This window comes from Heterodontus francisci, chromosome 27 (assembly GCF_036365525.1).
Source record: "Heterodontus francisci isolate sHetFra1 chromosome 27, sHetFra1.hap1, whole genome shotgun sequence".
NCBI lineage: Eukaryota > Metazoa > Chordata > Chondrichthyes > Heterodontiformes > Heterodontidae > Heterodontus > Heterodontus francisci.
In genome coordinates this window covers 73,217,150-73,236,095 of record NC_090397.1, presented here as the reverse complement: position 1 = coordinate 73,236,095, position 18,946 = coordinate 73,217,150, and the positions used below count along the sequence as shown (strand labels likewise).

The 18,946-nt window shown below is 41.9% G+C and overlaps 1 protein-coding gene across 4 annotated transcripts in view; it reads right to left on the bottom strand.

The window, feature by feature from the left end:
* Window positions 1–18,946, bottom strand: part of sema3ab (sema domain, immunoglobulin domain (Ig), short basic domain, secreted, (semaphorin) 3Ab) — a 500,953-nt gene that overhangs the window by 90,592 nt on the left and 391,415 nt on the right. For all 4 annotated transcript variants that reach the window (XM_068059617.1, XM_068059616.1, XM_068059615.1 and 1 more), the window contains 2 exons: window positions 7,544–7,637; window positions 591–710 (listed from right to left, as the gene is read on the bottom strand). In XM_068059617.1, coding sequence (XP_067915718.1) covers window positions 591–710; window positions 7,544–7,637 — 214 coding nt within the window. The remainder of the gene's footprint in view (window positions 1–590; window positions 711–7,543; window positions 7,638–18,946) is intronic.

The following is an 18,946-nucleotide window of genomic DNA, read 5'->3' as shown; positions in this document are numbered from 1 at the left end:
TTTTACAGATTTATAAAATCCTTTCTCTGCATTACTTTAGGTCAATGCAGCATGAAGCAGTAATATCAACTAACTGGAAAAGATTTTTTCTGCATCAAGTTTCTGACTCCATTTAGTAGTGGTTTGCTGCAAGCCAGTCAGAAGTAGGGATCACTGAACTGATATGAAGGGACTATGTTCTGGTGGCTTGTTGGTATAGGGTTATGATTCTCACATCAGGATGTGCATTGAGTGAGTATGCAAGTGATCCTGGGTTCAAATCCCAGATAAGCCATTTTCTGAAAAGATTTGCAGTGCTCTGAGAAAAAGGCAGGAAAGTGGGACTAGCTGAGTGGCTCTTGCAGAGAGCTAGCATTGACATGATGGGCTGAACAGCCTCCTACTGTGCTGAAACCATTCTATGATTCTTTTCATCTTTCGGATAACTATGTATTTTGGGATAGCAAACAACAAAGATCAATTGAAATGTTTTCGGAAAACTGAATATAAATTAAAACAAAAATCCCCAGCGAATTCACAGGATACATGTTTTAAAATATTTTAAAATTAAGCTCCGATAGTCTGTGGGAGTAATTGTTCCATTTACTTACCATTCAGCCACCTGGAGTCATGCTGTTCTGTCCTTATCGGGTGATGGTTTCCCAAAGTGCGGAAGATTGCAAAATCTCTGCCCATAAAATCTGCTGCAGTACCGGAATATAGTTCTCCGTCTGTGGATTAGGGAGGACAATTTGTCACTGTCAGAGCTGCCACTTATTTATGGCATATTTCCCAGACACCTTGTATATGGAATCATAGAATTCACAAGCTTTGAAAACTCAAGTGTGGTGACAATAATCGCTCCTCGATTTATCATTTCTTTTCTCCTATTTGTTTCAATCTTGATGGAGTGCTGCACCAAGTGCCTTGTTCCTTCACTTAGTTTCATCCAAACTCCACTGCCTGAATCATATTCACACTAAGTTCCGTTCAACCATCAGCCCTGTGCTCACTGACCTACATTGGTTCCAGTCCAACAATGCTTTGATTTTAAAATCCCTCCATGGCCTCACCCCTCCCCTATATCTGTAACCTCCTCCAGCCTCACGACCCTCTGAGATCTCAGCACTCCTCCAATTCTGACCTCTTGCACATCCTTAGTTTTAATTGCTCCACCCACCATTGCTGACCATGCATTCAGCTGCCTGGGCCCTAAATTCTGTAATTCCCTCCCTAAACCTCTGTCCCTCTCCATCTCTCTCCCCTCCTTTAAGATGCTCCTTAAAACCTTTTTGTCTGAGCTTTCCCATTATCCTCTTATGTGGCTTGGTATCAAATTTTGTTTGATAATGTTCCTGTGAAGCACCTTGGGATGTTTTACTACATTAAAGGTGCTATATAAATGCAAATTGTTGTTGTTTCTCAATTTAAAAAAAATTCTCTTTACCGTATACTTTAATTATGCCGTATGCCATCCATCTACTTTCAACACGATACCTGCCACTAGCAAATAAAAAAACCTAGCAGCTTTAATAAAACTATTTCCCACAAATTCCAACTGTATAGAATAATCTGTGTAGAATAACAGAGGTTAGGGTATATTGGAAGGATATGAGCCACCTTAGGGTTTAGGTGACATTAACACTATTCACGTTTTGCTTGCAGGGTTTATAATGTCAACCAAACCCCTTGATATGTTACTGCCTAGTAACAGTTTCCAGGAAGAATGTGTTATCCTTTACTTAAATTTAGAAGCAAAGTTGCAATGTATGGTACAATAATTCCCCAAGGTTGATATTTCAGCTCTATAATTTATCCTCTTTCTATGTAAACTAGATAATGAAAGACTTCATATCAAGCAATAATGTTTGTTTTTCTGGTCACTGACTCGACTCTTTCTAGTAGCTGACAATCAATGCCATTATAACTAATACATGTGACCAGATCTGTCTGTTCTTGCTTGGTTACAGTGCTGCGAGAACATCCCACTCTGGGGACTATCTGACACTCTTGTTTGTTTTAGCCTTATTAAAAGTGTGCTTCCTGCTGATAATGCCTCAGAGGAGTGCTGAGTCCAATGCTTCATTTACACTCCCCTGCAGGAGAAGCATGTGTGGATGTAAGTGACTGAGTAATGGAAGCAGAAGGAGTAAAAATGAGGCACTGTAAAAGCACGCAGTTCCTTCACAGCTTTGACTTAGCATGCAAACCCAGTAAACAAGGTATGCTCTGTTTAACGGTGTTAACTTTCCAAGCCAAAATTAAATTTCATTCATTTCTGTTAAGCTTACCCTGTTCAACAATAAGTATGATTTTCAGTCAAGTGGCCAATTTTGAAGTCTGTTCCCACATTAAGTACTAGGGCACCTGACTGAACATTGTGTTTGCTTTGATAGTAAAATGTAGGTTTTCCAAAATGTGCTCCTAGAACAAACAGTGGACATTTGGGTAGTGGGTCCTGCAGGACCTCATCTCCATTCTAGACCTCCAGGATCCTGATTTGTGCTTCTGGTCTTCATAGCTTTATGCCTGGAGTCAAATTCATAAAATCTACCCAAATATTTAATCCTTGAAATTGCAAAGATTATCAATGGTGTGACAATCAGCAATTTATGTTAACGGGGGAGCAAAGTTAAGCTTCCCTATTTCCTTACAGATTTTAAAATATGTAACACTACATGTATTATAAATTAAACACTGAGCAGTGATATCATCATATAATATCTACACAATGCAAAAGCAATGAACCTCACAAAAGTGTCTTAAAAAACAATTTTCATCTCAGTAGGAACTCCTCTATAATAACTTGCCCACTTTCATGCTTCCATCTGTTCATGCACTCATTGTTCATCTAAAAGCCTAAATGTAACACCTCATATTCTTTTGTGTATAACTGTTACACTTCGCACTATCAATGAAGGTCTCAGGCTCAGAAACTTTATTCTGTTTCAATACATTAACAATATTTTAAGTGAACTTATTTTGCTGTTTTAAAACATTATTTTCTGGTGTTTAATCAAGTACTATTTTAGTTTACAATAAGACACTGCTTTATGCTGTTATTTATATCTAGAACATCTCAGTTCCTTTTGCATCAGTTGGGATTCCTTCCTGCAGTTCCAGTCCATATAAGTCACTACTTGGAGTAATTTGGAATCTGTGGACTGAGTTTTATCAGTGCACCGCATAGGCCTGATTTAATTAGAGGGGGCGGAGTGCCCACCCTTGGTGACGTAGAGGGGGCGACCGCCACGTCCCTGGCACGGTATCCGGTGCCTCCATGCTGGTGCCATTTTTAAAGCACTTCAAGCCCTTCAGTAGCATTTTAATATTTAAAGGTCCCGGTCTCCGAGAAATAAAAATAAAAGTTTATTTCAGCTCTAACTCCCGGCTCCCACTCCCACTGTGGGTAATTTATTTATATATTTCTCTCTCCCCATAATAAACTGTTATTGAAATCCCGAACTTCCCCCCCCCCCCACCAAATTTGTTCCCTTTGACCCTCGACCCCTTCCCACCATCCCCACAGCCAATAAAAATAGTTTTCCCCGCTCCCCGACCCCTCCTACCCTGAAAATTTTTCTCCTCCCCCCTCCCCACCAGGTTCTCGCCTCGGAACTCCATATGGTAAAGCCTGGCTAACTGACCTGAATCCGACTAGGCCCGACTACATGGGTCGGGTCAGGTCTGTATTCCGTGTCCAGCATGCGGGCTCGGGTCAGGTCGGGTCGAGCTGGACAATGCTGCTTCCAGGAAGTCACGGGATCAGGCTTATCCATGATTCCCCACAACTCCATCTGCAGGAATAGCCTGCTGCCGGAACAGATGAACGATTTTCGTGTTGGGTTGGGTTGGGCGTGAAAAAAAATTAAAGGACTCAGGCTCGGGTCGGGTTTGGGTTGGCCCCAGGTCGGGTTTGGGTTGGCCCCAGGTCGGGTCGGGTTTTAATTTTATACTCCAGCCAGGCTTTACCGTACGGAGATCTGAAGGTGTGCGAGGTACGAGCGGCGGCCGTAAAATTGACGTGGGATGGCTGTCGCCTGCAGGTAAGTTCATTTACATCTTATTATTGTTAATTTAAATATTTATATGAAGACCCCGCCGCTTGGCGACAGAGAGGGCTGCACTGAAGTTCCCCCACCGCTGGTAATATGCAGCGGTCCCGTCTCGACGTCGGGGGTTGAGGCAGGCCTCTCCCTACAGAATCTTATGGGACCCCCTGCCGCGACCCACGATATCGAAGGCTGATAAAATTCAGCTCTATCCCTGGATAAAATTTTTCTACGCTCTCAACAGGAAAGTTTAATTAACCACATAACAAAATTCACTCTACTTAAAAGGTTTTCCTCTTCCTGTCCCTATAGGCTCAGAGTGGGATTTCTGCCTGTGCCCAAGTCCTGCGATCATGACCCAGTTTACTGGGTTCGGGGCTTTGAGGTAATCCTGATTGGTTTCCAACATGACTCCCACCTACAAGTCGAAGTCTGTTGGTGGTGGACAGAATGACCCAGGTGGTCTAGCAGCTCAAAGACGTCAATGTATCTCCCTCTGAGGCCTCAGCTGAAACAGGGCAGATGGAAGGAAAATAGGCCGACAGCCTTGGGGGATGAAATTTGATTGTAGTGTAAAACAGTCAAAAGTAAATCAGCAGCCTTTTTGCCTGGTTATGTTTTCTACTGAACTCAAATCGGGTGTAGTGGAAAACAGGCTGACAATTTGCTATTTGCCTACTTTAATCTACCTCCAAGTACAAATTTCATCCACTTCTGCTGGTAGTTACATGTGGTGGGTGGAGAAGTAGCAGCGGAGGCTGATGGGGGTTGGTGGGGGAACAGGGGGAAGAGAGAAATTGAGGTCAGGATGTGAGGTGGTGATGAACTTTGTGCCCAATTTTTCCCCTTTTCTGCCACTCTCCAGTCTACATTTGGACAGGATAGCAGAAGCAAGGTGAGGAATGTAACACTTCTTCATGTGTAGCACTTAGAGATGTATTTGTCTCCCAGTGCTGTTCTCATACAGACACAAAGAACTCACACTAAGTTGATCTGTGTGCTCTCTGAACACAGGTGTTAACCAGATTAATGCCTGCATTAAAAAAATTCGTAATAAAGAACAGCAACACCTTGCATTTATGTAGCATTGTTAAAGTAGTCTGTCACTCTAGTATTGACCTTTATAGCCACTCCAGGCGCTGCTCCACAAACCACTGACCACCTCCAGGCGCTTACCCATTGTCTCCCGAGACAAGGAGGCCAAAGAAGAAGAAAAGAAGAAGAAGAAGAAGAAGTTAAAGTAGTAAAATATCTCAAGGCATTTCACAGGAGTGTTATCAAATAAAATTTGGCACCGAGCTATGTAAGAAGATATTAGGATTGGTGACCAATAGCTTGTTTAAAGAGGCAGGTTTTACGGAGCGTTTTAAAGGAGGAATAAGGTAGATATTCAGAGAGGAATATAGGAGGGTTATATATGACCTCTCCAGTCTACTTTTCTTTCCCTTTTTCTTTGCATCTTTCTTGTCTTTCTCTTTTTGATTATGATTTATTTACTTCTCTCCCTCTTGTTTTTGATTTTCCTTTCTTTTGCTGGACTGCTTCCCAGCTTTTACCATCTTTTTTTATTCAAGGCTAAATTTCACTTTTAATGACCCACGAACAGATTTGTAGGACTCCACCCCCTTAAAACCTCCAATTACAATTTCTCAGAATGCAATTTCATTAGATCATTAATTATCGAGCAAAATGGGCATTCTTCTATTTTAATTAAAGAAGGAATTTTATTCCCAATATTTTACGGTGCTCTTTTGCACACAGCCCCTTTCCTACATAGCACACTCACTCTTGCTCTCTCTGTCTACCTGTTTTCCAGTACTGACTGGAATTTACTGCTGCTGGCGCAGGGTTTATCAATTTCTACTGGATTATTAATAATCCATATTAATTGTGTTTAATCATATGCAGGTGGAGCGTGTTAATTAGGGTCTTACTTGAGTATATATGAGAAGACACCTATTGAAACTGGGTGAAGGTTTGAGAGGGGAGCTGCATGTTTGTAATCTTTTTACTTTGTAAAATAATTGCAGGACTGAGCAAAGATTGGCTCCAGCATCATCCTTCAGCAACAAGCTTCCTGAAGTAGAACAATCCAATCTCTGGAGAATATTTGCATGTGACCAGGAGAACAAAGCAACAGCTCAGAGTGTTAATTTTCCTGCCCAGGTCCAGATTTATGATGGAGATTTTACTAATCCAAATTTCCTATATATCTGCCAGCAAAATGAAAGCGATTTAATGCTGATATAGAGCACTGAACTTGCAAGAAAATGACTTGCTCTTTTCAAGAGATAATTTCTACTATAACAGTGATAGATCTTAACTCAAAAAGCAATATGATGAGTTGTATGTGATGACAATTACAGATATTTTCATGGTGGCATAGTTCTTTTTAGAACATTAATTCTCAGGATGTGGATATCACTGGGCAAGGCTGGCATTTATTGCCCATCCCTGGTTGTCTTGGATACCAGTGGCTTGCTCAGCCATTTCAGAGGGCAGTTAGGTGTCACATTGGTGTGGAGTCAAAACGGGCCAGACCAGGTAAGGACAGCAGCACATTACTGAAGGAGTAGGATTTTTACAACAGTCGAATAAGTTTTATGGTCACTTTTACTGGTAACATCTTTTGATTTCTAGATATTTTAAAAAGACTAAAATCAAATTCTCAAATTGCCATGGTGAGATCTGAAATCATGTTCTCTGGATTATTAAACCAGGGACACAGTAACTACTCTACCACACCCACATAATACATTCTATTACCTCACCTGGAATGGCCAGAGACCTTCATTGAACATTTGGGGCAGGATTTCCCCACCTGCTTCAGGACCCTGTCATCACACTCAAATAGGGTCAGAGGTCTGTACTGTGTGGGGAACCTCCAGTGCCTAGGTCGATGCCGGGTGGTCCATCTGGTTTGATTCTTATTCAACTTTTCCGTAGCAGTTTGATACAACTCAGTGGCTTGCTAAGCCAATTCAGAGGGCAGTTAAGTGTCAATCACATTGCTGTGGGTCTGGAGTCACATGTAGGCCAGACTGGGTGAGGATGGCAGATTTCCTTCCCTAAAGAGTATTAGTGAACTGTAGTGTTTTGAAAATTGCATTGTGCATTTTGTCTATTTGAGGCTACCGTACAACACACATGAGCCAGCAAAGGGAAAGTGAAAGTAAAAAGAGAATAAAGAAGAATCCATTGTTGTTCAAAAGCATGCTGGCTCTGTCTCACATCTGTTACTGAACTTGGCTGAACCTCACTCTCTTCCTAAGAACATCACATGAACCAGATGGGTTTTTACAACAATCCAGTAGTCTCATCGCCACCATTACTGAGACTAGCTTTTAATTCCAGATTAATTAATTAATTGAATTTAAATTCTACCAGCTGCAGTGGTGGGATTTGAACTCATGTCCTCAGAGCATTAGTTGGGATCTCTAGATTACTATCCAGCTTTATTACCACTGCGCCACCGTCCCTGCTCATTGCTGTTAAATGCCAAGCTTACTCACCAATTAGAATAGAAGTGGTCAGCAGCCTTGGGTCATAGGGGCTTTTCCCTCGCCCATTCTCAAAGTGTGATGTTTCGAGTTTGAAGATGTTTTCCTAGTTACATAAAAATGATGTATTGATTATGACAACGAATTTAACTTATTCTATTCTCTACTAAATCAATTAATTGAAAAATTTATCACAATTTAGCACCAAGATTAATGAGACAATTATAACTCTATTAATGATTCTTAATGATATCATTGAACAAGAACATTTTACAGCATTTTTCAAGGTCGCATAATTCATTAATTCATATGTGTCTGCTGTAAAATCTATGCACGAATATGTTTATTTCCTCTGAGTGCAGGGAAGTAAGTTTGTACATCAATATGACAGTCAAGATTTTTAGCACAGGAATTGTAAATAGTGGAGCAATCTATAAACATGCATGACTTGAACAATTGATGTTGTGATGCATGTCCAGTTTGTAGAAACTCTTGAGTAGAAATTACTGTCTGTGATATCATCACATGAATGCTTAACACCATCATATCATTTCAAATAAATGTTAAGGTTAGCCCCTCGAGCCTCTTCCGTCATTCAATGAGATCATGTCTGATGTGTGACCTGACTCCATACACCTGCTTTTTCCCCATATCCCTGAATCCCCCTGGATAATAAAAATCTATCAATCTCAGCTTTAAAATTAACAACTGATCTAACGTCAACTGCCATTTTCAGAAGAGAGTTCCAAACTCCTACCCTTTTGTGTGTAGAAGTGTTTCTTAACTTCACTCCTGAAAGGTCTGGCTCTAATCTTTAGACTATGCCCCCTCGTCCCAGACTCCCCAATCAGCAGAAATTGTTTTTCTCTATCTATCCTATCTATTCACTTTACCATATTGAAAACTTCAATCAAGTCACTCCTTAATCTCCTAAATTCCACGGAACACAACTCTGGTTTGTGTAATTTCTCCTCTCAATTTAAACCTTGGAGTCCAGGTATCATTCCAGTAAATCTACGCTGCACTCCCTCCAAGGCCAATATATTCATCTTAAGGTGCAGTGCCCAGAACTAAACACAGTACTCCAGGTGCAGTCTAACTAGGGTTTTGTTTGGCTGTAGCATCACTTCTAGCTCCTTGTATTCTGGTCTTCTAAATATAAAGATCAACATTCCACAGTCTTTTTGATTATTTTCTGTACCTGTCCATGACATTTTAATGATCTATATATGTGGACCATTAAGTCTCTTTGAATCTCCCGTTTCTAGCTTTTCGCCATTTAGAAAGTTCTCTGTTCAATCTCTTTTAGTTCCAAAGTGGATAACTTCACACTTGCTTACATTATAATCCATTTGCCACAGCTTTGCCCATTCACTTAACCTATTACTATCTCTTTGTAATTTCATGCTTCCATCTACATTGCTTACAATGTCACCTATCTTTGTGTTATTGGCAAATTTGGATATGTGACTTTCTACCCCAACATCTGAGTCATTAATAAATACAATGAATAGTTGAGCCCCAAAACAGAACTTAGTTGGACTCGTCACATTCTGTCAAGCAGAGTACCTGCCCATTATCCCTACTCTGTCTCCTGCCACTCAGCCAATTTCTTAACCAGTTCAATAATTTGCTTTAATTCCATGAGCTTCAACTTTAGCTAACAGTGTCTCTGAGGATGTTATCAAATGCCTTCTGGAAGTCCATATAAATAACATCCATTGACATTCTCCTGTCCACTATTTTAGTCATCTCTTCAAAAAATTCAATCAGATTCATCAGGCATGACCTTTACAAATCCATGCTGGCTCTCTCTACTAAACCGAAAAATTTCAAGGTCTTCAGTTTGTCTGTCCTTAATTACATACTGAGTAAAATCTAAGGTTTAGGTTGGTTGAGCATATATTTTTAATTCCAGTTAGACACATTTACAATCAAAAAATTCAATTAAAACTAAACATAAAAGAGCAGAACAAGGAACTTCCTGAGGATAAAGACCAACTTCTGTTAATGTGCAGTGAAATTATCCACCCAGCCTTTATAAATGTGTTAACAACTTTGCTACATCTGGTGAAAAGAATCAAAACACAAAGGAACATCTTACATCCAGAGGAAAAAAAATTTCCCCATTCACTTTTTGTAAAGAAATTTTCTAAAGAAAGTGGTAATGGTTTCATGACAAATAATGAACAGAGGAAATCTTCAAAAATCTTCATTACCAACAGAAAAAAATATATTTATTTGGAATAAGATTCGAGGAATGTAATACTTTCTGAAGAATTTCCTCATATTATAAGGAGTTCCCTTATATACCAATCATATCTACAGGCTATCCTTTCTTCCATAATACCATTGAAATCACTGAAGATGATGGCATCATTCTTTCCATTTTCCATCTCTTGCAGCAATACTGTTCTGACTGAGATCAGCTCAATTACCTCTCTAGAACTGCCTCCCACCTTCCCAATGTAAACACTCCTGTGCTATTTAAATACGATTGTTGTCAAAAGTTCCTTAGCGTTGAGCCATCTGGATGGGTAACAGCTTTCTTTCATGAATGGAGAATTAATTCCTCTTGTGCATGTGCCAGATGAGGTTGTGCTGTGTATTTTGGAAACTAATACACTTGAGAATGCCTCACCCTGAATGATGTGCTGCAATAATGGTTATTGCAAATGACTCAGTAAGCTCTATGATGGAATGGGAACCATCAACTAATTATAATACACACTTTTGCCTTGTGTTTTAATTAGCTATCTATCCCCTATTCTAGCATTCAAGCTGTCGGATCATTCACTGTAGACTAATTAGAATCTTCAATATGCCCTCCATCATGCCTATAGGAAAATCTATTGCAGATCTGAGCATTGTACTGTAAATGGAAGCAGAAAAGCTACTCATACAGGAAGAAAAGGAATTACAAAACAATATTATTAAAGAGAGTGACATAAATTAATCAGTAATTTTAAAAAGGAATGAGAGGATTTAAGATTTCACCAACTGATGTCGGAATACCTAAGACCTATTTATGTTGCAGTGTAATAAAATTAGAGGTGCAGATTATTCAATGCCATTGGAGAGGAAACCTTGATTAGTTCAGATGGCAATAATTCTAGCTCAATAGAATTCTGAACACTTGATCAGATCACCAGTCTTGAACACCTTCCCCTCATATGTGAAAACAATTATTCAAGTGCACTGCCAATACAAATCTCTTTTTATAACAATGTTTTGGCAAATATAATTTATCACTTGGCATTTTAACAAAGACAGTAACTTTTACTGAAGCTAAAATATGTGAAAGTTCTTTGTTGTGGTGAAGCTTTCACTTGTGTTTGCAATGTGCAACTAATAAAAGCCAGCACTATCAATCCTGCCAGAAATACTTTAGGTTTTCATTTTACCCAGAATAATATCTAATTCTTCATGTGTTCTTTCTACAGACAGGATATAAGAATGACATGTACCATTTTATTGCTTATTTATTAGACAAGGTGTAGAATACAACTGCACAGCTGAGGAAAATAACTAAGGTTGATGATAAAGAATGCAGGTCAGTAAGATAAATGGCCAACATATTCGTACTTGAAAAACAATAGCTTCATGGAAGCACATCACCACATCTGTCCTCGCAAGTAGGCACAAAAGATTCCAAGGCACTTTTTGAAGAAGAGCAGTGGAGTTTCTCCCACGTCCTGACAATTTTTATCCCTCAACGAACATCACTACAAGCAGATTATCTGGTCAAACATCTTACTGCTGTTTGAGGGATATTGCTGTGTGTTAATTGGCTGTCACATTTCCCTACATTACAACAGTGACTACACTTCAAAAGTACCTCATTGGCTGTAAAGCACTTTGGAACGTCCTAGGGTCATAAAAAGTGCAATCGAAATGGAACGTCCTTCCCTTTCATAGGAAAAGAAATCTTCAGAAAAAGAAAAACTTACAAATATGATAACTTTCATAGGCACTTGGAAAGTGATGGGCTGATCGGGAACAGTCAACATTCATTCCCAACTAATCAAATTCTAAGAGGAAATTACTAAATGTATGTCATGGCCACACTTGGACTGTTGACGGCAGTTTTAGACACCCCATTATGAAAGGATATTGATAGTGGAAAAATTGTATAGTGGAAAAGGCAGGGTAATGGGATTAGGTGATATTGTTCTGATGTGGAGCTTACACAAACACAAAAAAAATGGGCTGAATGACCTCCTTCTGTGCTGAAATTTCTTGAGCTTTATACTTTGCAGCCAAGTTATACTTAGTACATACTGGGCATTGTTTCATCCAAACATCAGAAAATCTATTAGTAGTAGCGGACAGTATAGTTAGGGGTATGGATATTGTTCTCTGCAGCCAAGAGCGTGAGTCCCGAAGGTTGTGTTGCCTGCCCAGTGCCAGGGTTAAGGGCATCTCCTGGGGCTGGAGAGGAACTTGGAGTGGGAAGGGAAGGATCCAAGTTGTCATGATCCATGTGGATACCAATGACATAGGTAGGACTAAGGAAGAGGTTCTCTGAGGGAACATGTGTAGCTAGGGGCTAAATTGAAAAGCAGAACCATAAAGGTAATAATCTGTGGATTACTATCTGATCCACAAGCAAATTGTTACAGGGTAAATAAGATTAAAGAGTTGAATGCGTGGCTCAAAGATTAGTGTGGGAAAAATTATTTTTGATTCATGGGGCACTGGCAGCAGTACTGGGGAAAGCAGGAGTTGTACCGTTCGGATGGCCTTCACCTGAACTGCACTGGGACCAGTGTCCTGTGGAATCATATAACTAGGGCTGTAAAGCGGGCTTTAAACTATATAGTGTGGGTGGTGGGGGGGGTGGGGTTCAGGTGAGGGGAAATTTAGAAAATTAACGATAAAGGACAAGACAATAGTGCAGGACAGCGATATGGATAATGATAACCAGAGTGTGACAGGAAGGGACAGAGTGTACAAATATAACAGTACACCAGCAAATAAGGTTAGAATAGGGAAAAATGGTAAAAAGATAGAATTAAAGGCTCTGTACCTGAATGCATGCAACATTCATAACAAGATGAATGAATTGATAACGCAAATAAAAATAAATGGGGATATGTTAGCCATTACAGAGATGTGGTTGCAAGGTGACCAAAGCTGGGAATGAAATATTCAAGGGTATTTGCCATTTCAGAAGGATAGGAAGAAAGGAAAAGGAGTTGGGGTAGCTCTGTCAATAAAGGATGAGTAATAACAAACGATCTTGGCTCGGATAATCAAGATGTAGAATCAGTTTGGGTGGAGATAAGAAATAGCAAAGGAAAGAAGTCATTGGTGGGAGTAATTTATAGGCCGCTAACAATAGCTACACTGTAGGACAAAATATAAATCAAAACATAATGGAGGCTGGTGGGAACGATACTGCAATAATCGTGGACAATTTTAATCTTCATATAGATTGGACTAATCAAATTGGCAAAGGTAGCCATGAGGATGAATTCATAGAGTGTATTAGGGACAGTTTTTTCGAACAATACTTTTTGGAACCAACCCAGAAGCAGGTTATTTTAGAAATGGTAATGTGTAATGAGACAGGATTAATACATTACCTCATAGTAAAGGATCCTCTAGGCAAGAATGATCATAACATGATAGAATTCCACACTCAGTTTGAGGTTGGGAAGTTTGGGTCTGAAACTAGGGTCTTAAACTTAAATAAAGGTAATTTTAAGGATATGAAGACAGAGTTGACTAAAGTGGATTGAGAAAATAAGTTAAAAGGGAAGACAGTAGAGAAGCAGTGGCAGACATTTAAGGAGATATTTCATAACTCTCAACAAAGATTTACTCCATTGAGAAAGAGTCTATGAGAAGGATGCACCATCCTTGTCTAACTAAGGAAGTTAAGGATGGTATCAAATTGAAAGAAAAGACATAAAATGCTGCAATGATTAATGGTAGGACAGAAGATTGGAAAAAATTTAGAAACCAGCACAGAATGACTAAAAAAAGGGAAAATTAGAGTATGAGAGTAAACTAGCAAGAAATATAAACATAGACAGTAAAAGCTTCAACAAATATATTAAAAGGGAGAGAGCAGCTAAAGTAAGTGTGGTCCCTTATGGAATAAGACTGGGGAATTAACAATAGGAAATAAGGAAATGGCAGAGACTTTGAACATGTATTTTGTATCTGTTCACAGTAGAAAACACAAAAAGCATCCCAAGAATAGCAGAAAATCAAGAGGCAAAAGAGAGTGAGGAACTTAAAACAATCATTATCACTAGAGAAAAAGCACCAGAAAAACTAATGGGACTAAAAGCTGACAAATTCCATGGACCTGCGTCAAAGGGTCTTAAAAGAAGTGGTTGCAGAGAGAGTGGATGCATTCGTCGTAACATTCCAAAATTCCCTAGATCATGGAAAGTTCCCAGCAGATTGGAAAACTGCAAATGTAATACCTCTATTCAGAAAGGGGGTAGTGGGTGATAGAAAGTAGGAAACTATTGGCCAGTTAACCTAACATCTGTCATTCGGAAAATGCTAGAATCCATTATTAAGGAAGTCATATCAGGACATTTTGAAGGATTGGCCAACTAACTGTAAACAGAGAGTTGAGATAAATAGGACATTTTCAGGTTGGCAAATATAACTAGTGGAGTGCCACAGGGATCAGTGCTGGTGCCTCAACTATTTACAATTTATATTAATGACTTGGATGAAGGAACTGAGTATATTGTAGCCAAATTTGCAGACGATACAAAGATAGGAAAGCAATTTGTAAGGAGGATACAAGTGTCTGCAAAGAGATATAGCTAGGTTAAGTGAGTAGGAAAAAATTTGTCAGATGGAGTATAATGTGGGAAAATATGAGGTTGTCCTCTTTGGAAGGAAGAATAGAAAACCAGAGTATTACTTACATGGAGAGAGACTGCAGAATGTTGTGGTCCAGAGGGATCCAGATGTCCTTGTACATGAATCACAAAAAGTCAGCATGCAGGTACAGCAAGTAATTCGGAAGGCAAATGGAGTGCTGGCTTTTATTGCAAGAGGGATGGAGTATAAAAGTAGGGAGGTCTTGCTACAATTGTACAGGGCATTGGTGAGACCACACCAAGAGTATTGTGTACGGTTTTGGTTTACTTAATTAAGGAGGGATATACTTGTATTGGAAACATCTCAGAAACTGTTCACGGGGCTGATTCCTAGAATGGAAGGGTTATCTTGTGAGGAAGTGTTGAGCAGGTTGGGCCTATACTCATTGGAGTGTCGAAGAATGAAAGGTGATCTTATTGAAATATGTAAGATTCTGAGAGGACCTGAGAGTAGATGCTGAGAGGATGTTTCCCCTCGTTGGGAATCTAGAACTAGGGCGTACAGTTTTCAAATAAGGGATCTCCCTTTTAAGAAGGGGATGAGGAGGAATTTCTCTACTCTCACAGGGTCGTTAATCTTTGGAATTCTCTTCTCCGGAGAGCAGTGGAGGCTGGGTCATTGAATATATTCAAGGATGAGTTAGACAGATTTTTGATCTACAAGGGAATCAAGAGTTATGGGGGAACGGCAGGAAAGTGGAGTTGAAGCCACAAGCAGATCATCCAAGATCTTATTGAATGGCAGAGCAGGCTGGAGGGGCCAAATGCCAACTCCCGCTCCTAATTCTTATGTGCCTATGTTCTTATCACCATGCAATTTACAAGACAGAGAACACACATTCTTGTCCCTTCAAATTTCTGCTGAATTAGGAGACTCTACTGTGTGGCACATAACCCGATCAGTGTGTGTAAATCCTGGTTGGCATCCTTCCATCTATGAAAGATGATGAACACACAGCAAACAATCCATTTAGGTGGGGTGTCTTCTCTTGATGCACCTTTGCTGATGGCTGTGAAGGCCAATCCTTGAGAGGCAGGTTCTGCCACAAGTGCTGCACGTGAAGCTGCCGAGTGATGCTGTGAGTTGTTGTTTTAGACGTTGGCGCCTGTTGCCAAGCTGTTGTAGCCACTGGTCATTGTGGTAGTGCACACCAACGAGGGTAAGAAGATGCCCTCCAATCTGAACAAGGCAGTCTGGCTGGAGATGGCAGAGGAGGTGAATAGCCAAGGGGCCATTCTTCGTCAAAGGGTCCAATACTGGAAGGGGACGAACGAGCACTCCTCCAGCCAGCCGGACCTGCTAGGTCTCGTGTGCACAGGGTGTGAGCACCAAAGTCATCCACAGCCAAAGGGCAATCAGATCAGCAGCCTTCCTCCAGTCAGGCTGCTAGCTCAGAGGTTGCACCAAGAAGAGGCAAACTCTCCGTTTACAGAGAACACACTGACACAAATGGGAATGCACGGGTGTCACAGCAATGTAAATATGTCTTTCACTAAATGTGTCTCTTTTTCTCTGTGCGAATGATGTGTGCCAGCATGTAGCGCCAATGTCACATCCCTTTGCACCGGTGGCCCTTTAGGAGAGCCAGTGTATGCAATAACATCATCGGCATGCCACCTTACACATGAGCATCTCCACAGACTCAGTGACATGGACATTGGCTCAGTCAGCTGCTGCCTCTAATGGTTTACACAGGGATGCTGCAGATGTGGACTGGTGCACAGCAGGTGAGTGAGGGTGATGTGTTGCTTGCAAAGCTCATGTTGGTTCCTATGGAGCAGAGAGCCTTTGTCTGATAAGCCACTTCCGTACATCCCTAGCTCACTGCTAGCCCTGCGTGCAGAGCCTGGGTGCCATATACCCTCCCATGCGTCTTTCATATTGTAGGCCCTCAGCGGCCTCATAGTCCGAGGAGGATTCCTGTTGACGTCTCTCCTCATCATGCCAGGCCTGGCCCCTATTGGGTGCGTAGTTGTGCAGAGCAGCAAAGAAAGGAGCTGGCCTTTTCAGCCCGTAGTACAAGGCATCACCCTATCCATACAGACATTGGAGGCAGTCTTCCAGCATGCCGATCTCCTGTTCAATGGTGGCTCATGTAGCTCAGTGGCCGGCACTGTATCTCTCCTCTGCAGCAGTGTTGGAGTCTCTCACTGGTGTAGGGAGCCATGTCGGCAAAGGATAGCCCTTATCTCCAAGAAGCCACCCCTCCATCTGAGCCAGTTCAGTGAACAGCTGGGACTGGCGCAAGATCCAGGTGTCATGGCAGCTGCCTGAGAAGGGGTCACAGATTTGCATGAAGTATTTCCAGTGTTCACATACCAGCTTCACCTAGATTGAGAGGATTCCTCTAATGGTGATGTCTGCAGGTGGTAGCCTGGCGGGAGGCCTGATGACCACATGAGTGCAGTCTATGAACATTACAACCTATGGTTCTCCGGCAATGGTGCCGGAACCAATGGCCCTCTGGGCCTGGCTGTGAGAGTTCGTCCTGAAGCAGACATACTCACTGGCCCTCCGGTGCAGGGCATTGGTGACCTCCCTGATGCAGCGGTGCACTGCTGATTATGTGACCCCACAAAGGTCTCTGGTGGGCTCCTGAAAAGCTGCAGAGGGTTCAGGCTTGAGAACAACTGCCACTATGAGGACCAAAGGCATGGAATGTCCACCGGAGCACATGGGCTGCAGGTCAGCTTTGAGCAGAGCACAGAGACGTGTCACCACCCCCTCTACATGTGTAATCACCTCTGACACTGGTGCTCTGACATCCAATGGCATGTCATATGAGGCCTGTAGATGCACGGCGACCATAATGGCGAGCTCCCCTTGGGGAGCTGCTCACGACCGGGGGCCTCTATGTGGATCACACCTGCCTGTTGATTTTGCCTCTGACACATACAGACCTTCACATGCAGAGGATCACACAATGTAGGATGAGCCATACCTATTTCCATGTGATAAATAAAGTTGAACCCTGCATGTATTCGAAGGTTCCTAACAGGGCAGGGATTAGTGTTGACGGGTACATCAGCTGCTTTCCTGGATCAACTACGTGACGTGCCATGGCATTGCCCATCTTGGCCAACACTCAGAGTGGCACAGCATGACCACATCAAGATCCTACCAGCTGAATCGATAGCCCCCACCATCCATATAACCTTCATGCACCTACCCTTTCTGACACCCTCCCCACACAGAGGGTGACTAGAGTGCCATTGCTCCTTCACAAACACAAACAAACACTGAGTGTACACTGTTAACAGAAGGGGGGTATGCAGTACCTCCCTTCATGCCAGCAGAACTTTCCCTCCAGTAATCCCAGACTCCCCCCCCCCCCTACCCTCCCTTTAAGAATGCAGAGTGAGGCCCCTGAAAATGGAACTTAACTTCTGTTGCAAAACTTTCTGCCTCTGATGACCCGCCGGCTTTTCAAATCTTGAAGGGGATGGCACGTGACACGTGGCCCAAGTCTGGATATTGTTCAGGTCTTGCTGCATTTCTACAAGGACTACTTCAGTATCTGAGGAGTTGCGAATGGTCCTGAACATTGTGCAATCATCAGCGAACATCCCCACTTTTGACCTTATGATTGAAGGAAGGTCATTGATAAAGCAGCTGAAGATGATAGGGCCTAGGACACTACCCTGAGGAACTCCTGCAGTGATGTCCTGGAGCTGAGGTGATTGACCTCCAACAACCACAACCATCTTCCTTTGTGCTAGGTATGATTCCAACCAGTGGAGAGTTTTCCTCCGATTCCCATTGACTCCAGTTTTGCTGGGGCTCCTTTTTTTTTCGTTGATGCCATACTCAGTCAAATGCTGTCTTGATGTCAAGGGCAGTCATTCTCACCTCTCCTCTTGAGTTCAGCTCTTTTGTCCGTGTTTAATCAAAGGCTGTCGTGAGGTCAGGAGCTGATTGGCCCTGGCAGAACGCAAACTGAGCATCACTGAGCAGGTTATTGCTAAGCAAGTGCTGCTTGATAGCATTGTCAACAACACCTATCACCACTTTGCTGATTGAAAGTAGACTGATGGATTTGTCTTGCTTTTTGTGTACAGGACATACCTGGGCAATTTTCCACATTGCCGGTTAGATGCAAGCATGGAAACTGCACTGTGCCCTGGGTACACTCGGTCTTCAAGTAAATGGAGTCTTTTAAGTGTGACCCTAGCAAAGGCCTTCCCCATGACACTAAGGAGTGAGATGCCCCTGTAGTTGTTGCAGTCTCCTCTGTCGCCTTGGCTTTTGTATCGTGTGATGATTTTGGCATCACGCATCTCCTGTGGAACAGAGGCTACTTTCCAACAGAGAAGGAGGAGGTCATAAAGGTGTGGCAATAGATGGGACTTTCCGTGCTTGAGCAGTTTGGTTGGGATTCCATCCTTGCCGGGTGTGCTTCTGTTCACTAGGTGGTCTATGGCCTTCTCGAGCTCCAGTGATGAGGGCTCTTCATCTACCCATCCATGACAGGAAGTTGCAGGAGAGCATTGAGTGCAGACTGGGAGACGTCTGACTCACAGGAGTACAGCTCACAGTCGTGTTCAGCCCAGTGGGACATCT